Genomic DNA, 11,681 nt, shown 5'->3' with positions numbered 1-11,681 from the left:
AACCGACTCCCGAACTAAGAATCTCATTTTCGCAAACCATGCTTTATCATTTTATGGTTTTTCCGTAGTTTTCCAGAATAAACTATGGTGGCGACTCCAAAATCTCTTCTTTTTCAAATTTACGTTTATTTTTCCACGGATCGTCGTCCCGTCGCGATCCCGGTTGCGACACCTACATTGTGTGGACAACTTTGGACAATGTCAACTGCTTCTTGACTTCTCAGATGCTCCCATAACCCATCTGATGCAAATATGAGAAACTGATCTTGAGGACACAATTTTTGTACCAATATTGCTAGTTCACCTTTAAGGATTGATTGCTCAAAGGGTTCCAGAGTCAAAATTTTGACAATAATGGTGCTCTATCAAACTCTACCTTCTTTAGGTAGGCATCACCAATGGATCTTGAAATCTACAATATAAATAAATAATAGATTAACACAACCTTCATTCCATGTTGGTTGTGCCATCAAATAATCATGATTGGAAACCTCAAATGTGGTTGGAGTATTAACAAGAAACTTAATAAACCTATAGTGAACAACATGTTTCAATTTGGACAGTGGGAAGATGAAAATAAACTTGATTAATATGTTTAAATTCGATCCCCAACCAGCCGCATCCATCCATATATGTTAGATAATCTTAGGACATAAAAGTACTAGAAAATAACCCCAAACCCCATCAAAGTCGACACCAGGGAGGTCAGGCAACCGGCGGCGCGATGTGCTTTGAGGAGAAGAACCCATGTGAGTTGTTCTGCATTTTTGCCTCTTCCTTTTCCTTTGTCTTGTGAAACACCCGTGGGAGAAGATGGTGTTGTTAAGTCATCTTCTTTTGGGATCTTCTAGTTCCATCATTGATCAATTTGGGTTCTCCATCTTCACCACCATAGGCGTTCCCCTGTGGGTGTCCTTCACCCCCCAATTAAGCAACGGTGGTTCTATTTTCTTCTCTGATCTCACAAACCGATAACCAAAAATTATGTTAAATATAACAATGACCCTTTCTCTATTTTCCCTTTTTTTATAATAATGATAAATCTAAAGGGGGAGAAAAATAGTAATAGTGGTACACTCCTACGAGTTTGATCTCATTGTCAAGAACCAAAATGGGGGTGAGAAATGATAACGGTGACAGACGCGTGGAGGAAGAAAGTATAGGGAGGCGTCGATCGTGATGTCGACGCTGAAGGTCGTACCGCGCTCCTCTTCGTAGTCGGACTTGGCTCGAAACCATGTGTGAAGCTACTGGCAGAAGCTGACGCGAACTTGGACCACCACAACCGCACCGACGGTCTTGCTGCGCTACACATGGCGGTGAGGTACGTGTGGCCTAATGTTGCGAAGGTGCTACTGGATCTGGGCGCGGGTCCTGAGGTTGCGGATAACCATGGAAGAACAACGTTGGATTTGGCGCGAGAGATTTTGAAGGCGACGCCGAAGGGGAATCCGTTGCAGTTCGTGAGCAATATTGGGCTTAAGGGAGTGGTTAGGGTTTTGGAAGGGGTTGTGTTTGAGTACGCGGAAGTGGAGGAGATTCTTGAACGGAGAGGGAAGGGAGAGAATTTGGAGTATGATAGAAACGACTCCACTCTTCAAGATTGAACAGCGCCACGAACCAGAAGTAGGAAACGGAATGAAGAGAATGATGGAAGTTTAGATGCGCGCCAAGTGTTTGATGTAAGGTTTTATGGAGTTTGGATGCGTGTATAGTGTATCTCAAGCTCAGAAAACCTTCCAAAGGGGAAGGAAGCTAGAGGAGGACGTGCTAAAGAGGCACAAGACAATGAACTCGAAGCAAAGATGGCTGGAAGAATCTCAGCAGCATTTCTTTATAGCATTCAAGTTGAATTTACAAAGGAGAAGAGCCTCGCTTTTATAGATAAAGAGAGGTCTCTGAAACTTGCCTTGCAAGCTTCTAAAAATACAAAAGAAGGGTGTTTGGAGAAGCTATAAAGCTCGGTGTGCAAGTTTCAGAAGCCAGCTAATCAATCACATGTTGAAAACATAAGCTGCACCAAAAACGCTGGTCGTGGCAATGGTTGAAATTGCACTCCTCTTTGCCTTCCTTGCTTTCTCTTGCTTTGTCAAGCTTTCTAAGATGCATATACATGATTTCCAACCTTTATTGGTGACCTACAAAATAAAATAAATGCATTTACTAAAGATAAAATTCATCTAAGACTTAGATAAGGAAAGAACTTTAGAAATCTTTATTCTACTTCCCTTTCTTTAGTCTTAGTTTAAGTTTTTTCTTCTTTGGATGGAAAGTCCTAAAGAAGTTGCCATAAGAGTACCTTGTACGGTGGAAGGACGATGGTGCGGATGAGTGGGTGAAGGCCAAGTTTGTGGCAGAGGATCTTGTAAGACACTACAAGGTGGAAAGTTGTCAGTTTGCAGGGGTTTCTGCCTCGGTTCGTCAGAGAACTGAGGCAATATAGTGTCAAAAGCTTAATTTGCAGTGGGTCAGCAACGTTTTCTGCCTCGGTCCCCTGAGTAACCGAGGCAGTATATTCCCTTAGGCAGCGGTTGTCTTAGAACGAGGCATATAATGTCTCAAAAATTACAACTTTGCCTTTGTGTTTTAATACACTTCGATTTTTCGAAAACCGAAACGTAGTGGGCGATTTAAAATATCGATTTTGCACTAGTGTATATTCTTTTGCTCTAATATGAGTGTTGAATTGTGTTCTGTTGACTAAGTTTGAAAGTGAGGTTTTAAAAGAACCAAAGCGTTGCTTAGAAGGGCACATGGATTGGTAGTTACACATAAATAAACCATATGGTAAGGCAAAGAAGATATGCAAAATGCGACGCAAACAAAATTAATAATATAATTGATTGTTAGGTAAGGCAAAGAAGATGAATAAATCAAAAGCAAAAAATTGAAGGCAGAAGAGTAAGACGTAAAAACCAGAAACAAAGAAGGAAACAAGAAAAAGCAAAACTGAAAAACGTTATTGATGTGTATAAGAGAAAGTACTATGATATGTTAACAATTTCTTTAATAACTTTTTGACAATAGATTATATATTATTATTTTATTAGCTCGTATATTTGAAATTGACCAATCACGAGTTACCACATAAGTAATTGTAAAAAAGTTATCAAAATAAATTGTTAAAATATAATTTTCCTAAGAAAAATTAAGTGGTAAAAAATGAGAGAAAGAAAATATTAAAAATGAAAATATTCTTTTCTCTCTGAGTCAAAGAGAAATAAAGAGTTGAGTCTACCTAGCACACAAAGAAAAAAAAAGAAAATATAAACTTTTTTATCACATCACTACATAATTAATTAATTTTATTTCTACAAAATTAATAAAATAAACTTGATTGATGTCCTGTTACAAAAGTATTGACTAAGTTGATACTTTTTAAAAGTAAACACAAAACAAAAACGTTTTTGTTTTCTATCTCATGTCTAAGAACCAAAGCCAGTCAATTTTGCAATGCAGAGAATAGCCTAACATTTGAGCAAAGAAAAGTACTTTCTCATCGATACATTAATTGATCAGAGTGCAGCACCGTCATGTAGTCCTCTATGGTTAAACAAAAACAGCACAAAACGCGGAAAAAGTCTGAAAACTAAAGTGAAAAATACGACACGGAATTTTTTTTCTTAACTTTTCCTACAAATGCGAGAAGAAAATTCTAAACATCACCTATTCTCAATTATCTTCAGAGAAATAATAATTTATGCGTGACCATAATCAATTATAATTAAATAAATATGATAAAATATTTACTTTAAATTATAATATAGTAATTCATTAAAGGGTTAAATATGTTTTTAGTCCCTAAACTATTGGCCGTTTCTGGTTTTCGTCCCTCTTCCAAACTAAGGTACGATTTGATCCTCATTCTTTAAAAAAACGTTCGTTTTAGTCCTCAAAATTTTGTTTTTAGTCCTCGTTTTAGTCCTCAAAACGTTCATTTTTTCGACTAAAACGAACGTTTTTTAAAGATTGAAGACCAAATCGTACCTTAGTTTGGAAGAGGGACGAAAACCAGAAACGGCCAATAGTTTAGGGACTAAAAACATATTTAACCCTTCATTAAAATAAATGATAAATAAAACAACTTGAATTTTAATATTTTATAAAATAACTTATTTTTAATGTTTAATAATTAATTTTGTAAGAAAACTATCAAATTACATTTCTTTAATTAAATATTTTAAAATTGAAATGTAATATATAACAATTAAATATTTATAAATTTATTTTATTACTATGAAAAAGAGGAATAATTGAATAAAGTAAAAGAAGTTTAATATCTTATTAACATATATTGCAAATTAAAAATAACTAAGTAAAATAATATATTTATTCAAAATTTGATAATTTATTTTAATGTATTCTTATTATGAAATATATATTTTTATTCATTAAAGTTTTATACTAATTTTTTATTTAATTTAAATTTGATTTTAACCTTAATTTTAAGTTTTGGAAACTTAGGTTTTATATTAAATTATTCTCAAAAATTTATTTTATAAATATATTAATATACAACAAAAGTCATTTATCATATCAATAAAATTTTTCGTTTACTTCTCATTTATTTTCTGTCTATTTCTTTCTTTTTTTCACTCTATCATTGATCCAAGTAAAAACTTAAAATGACAAATGATATGAGTTAATATCAAAGTAGAACAAGTGCGTGTTTTATTATTTCATCATCATACCTGAAGTAAGAACACATATTTATATCTTTATCCTCATCGTAATGGATATAAGATTTTTACCAAGTTTTCATCCCTACCAAATAACAAATATACATGTAAATATTTTTTATTATTCTAAATATCAATTATCATGAATTTCAAGTATCTTAAAGAAATTTGATATTAACGTAAAATTAATGTTATTTTAAATTATAAAGATAAAATACATTGGAGATAACAAATCTTGTTAAGAAATATAAAAATCATTTTAATAAAACAAATGTTTTTCAAATGAAACAAAAACCACGATCAAGTAGAATAAATAATATAGTTTTTATGTGACCAAGTCAATTAAATATTTACACGAATCAAAATTTGAAATTCAAAATCAATATTCTCATATAAAAAAATAAACAATAAATATAAATATTAAAAAAGAGTAAAAATAATGGAATATATGACCTAAAAGTTGTTTGATTCAATGAGATTGAAAATACACAACTTTAATATCATAGTAAAAAAAAAAGAAAAAAAATGTGTAATCAAAATTGTGTTAAAAAAATATCTTTGAAATCTAGGTTAACTTTATAGATATAAATAAACCAATAAATTCAGAGGTAAAAAAAAATATAGTAATTGAAGTGGATATGAGATTAGTTAGTGAGATAGATACAAATATGTATTTATTCTAAGAATTTTTTTCGTTCTCAATCTAAAAAATATATATTACTCATATCCATAAAAAAAATACAAACAATATTAAGAAAACAAATTTATTTGTTATCTTTACAACTAACAAAAGTAATTCAATCATAAATCATTACCGACCAATAATTATACATAAGACAAATTTAAAATGACATATTTTATTAAATAAATATAATTTTTTTCTTAAAACTTGTGATTTGGCCTAAAAAAATACTTTGGTGACGAGATTAACCCATATCTACCTAAATAGAGTATCTTAATTAAACATTCATACACTTGACTATTTTGCTCATTATATTAGTCAAACATGAATTATTAAACTAAGGAACAACTTAAATAAATTATTTAAAAAATAGAAAAATTTTAGTTTTATTTTAATTTTAAATAAATGAAATAAATATATTAGACCTTTCAAAAAAAACTTGTTTATACTTTTCATGATTATTTTTACAATGAATTATGCTTCATGTCATTAATCACTAAATTTCAACAAAAAATAATCACATAAAAAATGTTGAAATCTAAATATACTGTTTTTCAGTTGGTACATTTTAGCAATGTGTACCGGATTTTAGTAGACAAAAATACCCTTATATATTATGGATTCCAAGTTTTAAGGTTAAGAGTATTTTAATAATTTTCATTTTCAAAACTTAAAAAAAAAAAAAGAAACCCCCAAACCCTTACTCACCTCTCTCATTCCTCTCAATCCTTTCTCTTTCATCTCTCTCACTCCAACTTTTTCTCTGTCATCCCTACCTGTAGTCATTGACATATTCACCTTCATTCAACATCTCTTCAATTTCACCATCTTCACTAACCTCTCTAATTTCATCATCTGTATTTGTTGAATCATCATCTTTAAAAAAAACCCTCCAGGCCAATTACCAATTCTTTCAGATGTCATTATGCTTGTGAAAATTAGATAAAATTATATACGACAAAAATTATAAAATGAAAACTCATTATAAAGTCAGTTTTTGTAAGAAATTGTTTAATAACTGAGTGTTTCTGATTTTTTTTCTAGGTCAATTACCAATTCATTTGATGTCATTATGCTTGTGAAAATTAGATAAAATTAGATAAGACAAAAATTATAAAATAAAAACTCATTATAAAATCATTTTTTGTAAGAAATTGTTTAACAGCCACTGATTTTTTCCAGGTCAATTACCAATTCCTTTATGCTTGTGAAAATGGGATAAAATTAGATAAGACAAAAATTATATGTAAGATTGTTTAACAACAAGTGTTTCTGATTTTTTTCAATTGGGGCTACAGTAGGGATGACAGAGAAAAGATTGGAGTGAGAAAGAGGAAAGAGAAAGGGTTGAGAGGAATGAGAGAGGTGAGTAAGGGTTTGGAGGTTTTTTTTTTTTTTTTTTTTAGTTTTGAGAATGAAAATTATTAAAATACCCTTAACCTTACAATTTAGAATCCATGATATATAAAGATATTTTTGTCTACTAAAACCCGATACACATTGCTAAAATGTACCAACTGAAAAACAGGCGTAGGCGAATTAGCAAACCTATATATATATATATAATTCAACTTTTCTCACTTAAAAATTCACTTATCTAATTTAATTTATTTGCTTCAAAAATATATATTTGTCGGTTTTGACGAGTATCAGCTTAGCCAATGATGCTCACGTGTCTTGTGCTTATGAGAATATTTAATTACTATGTAATTTCATTGACTTAGACATAATCAAGATAGAATGTTTGTTCCAGTCTCTTGAGAACCTTAAATTTCATAATAAATTACTCTTTTTAGAAATAATCTTGCATTTGATTTTAGAAATATTAGTTTGATGCTTTGAAACTAAAAAATACTTATAAAAGAGTTAAAGTTTAATTAGTACTTTAATAAAAAAAATACTCATAAAAAAGTAAAGTTTAATTAATGAGTTGATAATATTTAAGTTTTAAATTTGTTTTGTTTCTTAGGTATTTTTTTAGACTTAATAGAATTTATATTTTTTATAAAAGAATTGATATATCTCGTGTTAAATTTATATTAAAATTGTTTGAAAATGTTAAGTGTTAAATTCTTATTTTATTATGTGTTGAAATTTGAATTATTTTTTATTTAAAAGTGTTGAAATTAAAATAAAAATAATTTAAATTTTTATAAGTAACAGATTTAAATTTTCATAGTATTTCCAAACGATATAATTTACTTGAATAAAAATTAAATATAAAACTAAAACAAATAAAAAATTTATATACTAAAAATTCAAATTACTAATTAAGTAAAAAATTAAATTATTAAAATATAATTATTTTAAATTGTAAATTTAGTGTATTTTCTGTTAGTATTTCTTTCCAAGGACCTTCCAGTATGTGGTTCAACTTCCGTTTCAAATACGGCACCCAAAAGTAGGTCTGAATGGTCACTTTAGAAGACATCATGTCAAATTGCAGTTGACTTCATAAGTATGTCTAAACCTAACATGTTGATCAAATTTATTTATTAAATTAAATAAAGGGATTTAAATTTAATATTAATTTTAATATTTAAATAAATTAAGCTGAAAATATAAACTCGACGGTAAAAGATTTCTTGAACATAATTAGTAATAAAATGTTTTATTATAAATGCTAAATTGACAATGATAAAAATAATAATTTCAAAAAAATTTAAAACATGTTATTTTTTAAAAAGTTAAATTCAATCTATTTTTATTTAAATAATTTAATTTATATTTCACAAGTCAATTCTAAATTTCAGCTTTCTAAGTCAATTATACATATATTTTTTCTATATTCCAACTTGTGGTGCGTTATACAGTAACAAATTAAATGCATCGATAAAGAATCTATTATTTTATTTTGATCTATGAAAAATTAAATCTAATACGATTATTTAATAAAAAAATTAATCCAAATTTTAAATTAACTATGTGATATTTTTATGGATAAATATTCCATATCCATCCATAATAATAAATTTTTAAAAATTAAATTAAATCATATTTGGAAAAGTCAAAAATAAATTTTGTAAAATAAATTTAAAAATATATTTTTATAAACTTTCACTATAGATAGTTTAATACATATTAATTTGTTAAATTAATTTTTAACCATTAAGCATTGATAAGAGATTTTATTAAAATTCGAAACATAATTCAGGAATTATTAATTATTCTTAAGATTAATAAAGGGATGAATTCGATGAATATATTTTCTATCGAAATAAGAATATACCAAGAATTCCATTCAATAAGACTTACAAAGTTATATTTTTTTAATAAATTTGAACCATAAAGAAATGAATGTATGTAGAAGAGTGTTATAGAAAGTGTTATCCCTACTACTCGTGAGGAAGAAGATTATATATATAGATAGACACACTCACATGAACATATACTCATAAGTTATCAGAAAAAGCAAGCATAATCAAGCAAAAAGAAATGGAAGAAGAACAAAGCTTCACTTACGCCATGCAGCTGGTGAACCTGAACGTGCTGTCCATGGCCATGCACACGGTCACAGAGCTTGGCATTTTTGACATCATAGCCAAAGAAGGTGTGGGTGCCACACTTTCTGCAAAAGACATTGCAGAACAGCTTCCATGCAAGAATTCAGAAGCAGCCATAATGCTTGATCGTATTCTAAGGCTACTTGCATGTCACTCTGTCATCGACTGCACTGTGGTTGCCGATGAACATGGTCCTCCTCCACAACTGAAGAGGCTCTATGGAATGAACCCTGTGGCCAAACACTTTGCTTCCATAAATGGTGCTGGCTCTTTAGGCCCTTTCATGACACTGGCTCATGACAAGGCCTCGCTTCGCAGCTGGTCAGTTTTTCTTTTCTTACACTCATTGACTAGAACTGGAACATAAACTTTTCTATAAACGTACTTCTATAATCAGAATGCATTTATAGAACATTTAAACAGATCTAAACTAAAGCAAAATGTTTTGTGGTCGTGATTCCAGGTACCAACTGAAAGATGCAATTCTGGAAGGAGGTATTCCATTCAACAGGGCCCATGGCAAACACTTGTTTGAATACTCTGATATGAACCCAAGCTTCAATAATCTTTTTACTGCAACAATGACCAACCGTGCAACTTTCATAATGAATAAGATTGTGGAATCCTACAAAGGGTTTGAGCACATGAATAGGCTGGTTGATGTTGGAGGTGGCCATGGAATATCTCTTAACGTAATAACTTCAAAATACCCTCACATTAAGGGCATCAACTTTGACTTGCCTCATGTCATACAACAAGCCTCTTCCTACCCTGGTACGATATATATGAAGTTTCTAAATGTAGATGTTTGATAACATATAGTTATAAATTTGTAAACCATTAGCCAACAATTATATATATTTTTTGTTATGTATGTAACAATTTAAGTTTGAAACATGTATTATCAATTGATTGCAGGAGTGGAGCATGTGGAAGGGGATATGTTTGAAAGTGTGCCAAAAGGAGATGACATTTTTATGATGGTAGGTGTAAGGGTTTTGCATGTCTAAACTGTCATTTAATTACATCATGCATAGGTGGATCTGAATTATTTCCATTAATTTAACTATAAGCTTTGTTGAATTAATTTTGTAGTGTGTGCTTCATGATTGGAGTGATGAAATGTGCTTGAAGGTGTTGAAGAACTGCTATGATGCAATTCCTAGTGATGGAAAGGTGATTGTGGTGGACGGAATTCATCCATTTGAACCAAAGACAACATCTGCAGCAAAGAACATTTCCCAATTTGATGTGCTGATGATGACTACAAACCCAGGAGGGAAGGAACGAAGTGAAGAGGAATTCATGGCATTGGCAAAAGGAGCTGGATTCAGAGGAATTAGATACACATGCTCTGTCTGTGACTTATGGGTTATGGAGTTTTTCAAGTAGATCAAGTGTTGTTGCAGCTTTGAATAAAATATGGTGTGTCATTCTAATAGGAGTCAACAGGTTCTTTGATACTACAAAAAAAAGTCTATTCAGAAACTTTGGTATTATTTGGATATGTTTAATGTCATTGAAACTTATGCAATAAAATTTGATTCATATTTCTACTTACACTTGCATTATCTGTAATCATCACAAGATAAATAAACATACCTATAGGTATTAGCTAATATTTATAATACATTTTCAAATATTTTCTAAATAAACTTTCCTTCCTTCTTACAGGAAACTATAATAAATGTATACATATTTCAAGAAATTAAACAAAGCAGAGAAAATAAATTTATCCCTCTTAAAATTTTCTTCTCGAAATATCGTTTACTCATATAATATAATTACAATTTAAAAAAATATATATACAAGCACATATTTTTTAAAAACTCATATATATATATATATATATATATATATATATATATATATATATATATATATATATATCAAAATCATATACATATTGTTAGGATTGTTGTATAGAGAATATTTATGTTGAAAAAAAAAACTAAAAAAAAAGAGGTTAATTGGTTTCATAATAAAAAGTTTATACTTAAAAATTTTCTTTTTTAAAATCAGAATTAAAATCATTTCTTTATAATAATAACAATTAAATAAAGAGAGTATGGTGAGAGAAAATTGTACAAGGTATTTTACCACGATTTAGGTAAAAAGATTTTACATTCAGTTATTAAACACTTTTAAAAGAAAAATTAATCAAACATTAAAATAGACTAAAATTATAAACACTAATGGAATGAAAAGTCTATAAGAAAACACATTTCTTAAAAAACTATAAGAAATTAAGAACACTTTCCTTAAAATCACACTAAATTATGAACACCTTCCTTGAAATCATGAGGAATGAAACATCTCCTTTGAATATCACAAAAGATGGAAACACCTATTTTGAGTCACACAAGAGATAGAGAAGCACATTCTTTGAATCCACAAGGAATGAACACCTCCTTTGAATCAACAAAGTATTATCAGCCTTACCTAAAAACAACAACATCAATTACTCAAGATCACACTTTATGAAAGTTATCACTGTACCCACATTAGGTATGTTTTCCCCCACAAAGTTATAACCCAAGTCATGTATATTTCAAATGAAAGCCTACAACTTTATTTATAGAGTTTACTTTTGAAATTTGGTTAAGAAGAAAGGTCCACTTGCAACTATCGTTATCGCTTTGCCTGTCAAAATAAAATTTTCTCTATAGTTTCACTTTTCATCAATAACCGATTATTATAAGTGATAATTGATTATTGGCACAACATTTTTTGTAAAACAAAATCTCTGCAATAATCGATTATTATAAGTGATAATCAATTATCACTGTGTATTTTGAAAAGATTGTTTTTCTCAAG

The 11,681-nt window shown here is 29.4% G+C and overlaps 1 protein-coding gene across 1 annotated transcript; it reads left to right on the top strand.

Moving 5' to 3' along the window:
• The first annotated feature begins 8,735 nt into the window (after positions 1 to 8,735).
• Positions 8,736 to 10,424, top strand: LOC124844039 (cathecol O-methyltransferase 1-like). The gene is made up of 4 exons (XM_047320891.2): positions 8,736 to 9,185; positions 9,328 to 9,638; positions 9,783 to 9,847; positions 9,960 to 10,424. The coding sequence occupies exons 1-4, from the start codon at positions 8,797 to 8,799 to the stop codon at positions 10,254 to 10,256; spliced, it is 1,062 nt and encodes a 353-aa protein (XP_047176847.2). The 5' UTR covers positions 8,736 to 8,796; the 3' UTR covers positions 10,257 to 10,424.
• The last annotated feature ends 1,257 nt before the right edge of the window (positions 10,425 to 11,681 follow it).

This window comes from Vigna umbellata, chromosome 11 (assembly GCF_029865625.1).
Source record: "Vigna umbellata cultivar VRB3 chromosome 11, Vumbellata_1.0, whole genome shotgun sequence".
Classification (NCBI taxonomy): Eukaryota; Viridiplantae; Streptophyta; class Magnoliopsida; order Fabales; family Fabaceae; genus Vigna; species Vigna umbellata.
This window is presented reverse-complemented; position numbering and strand designations above follow the sequence as displayed.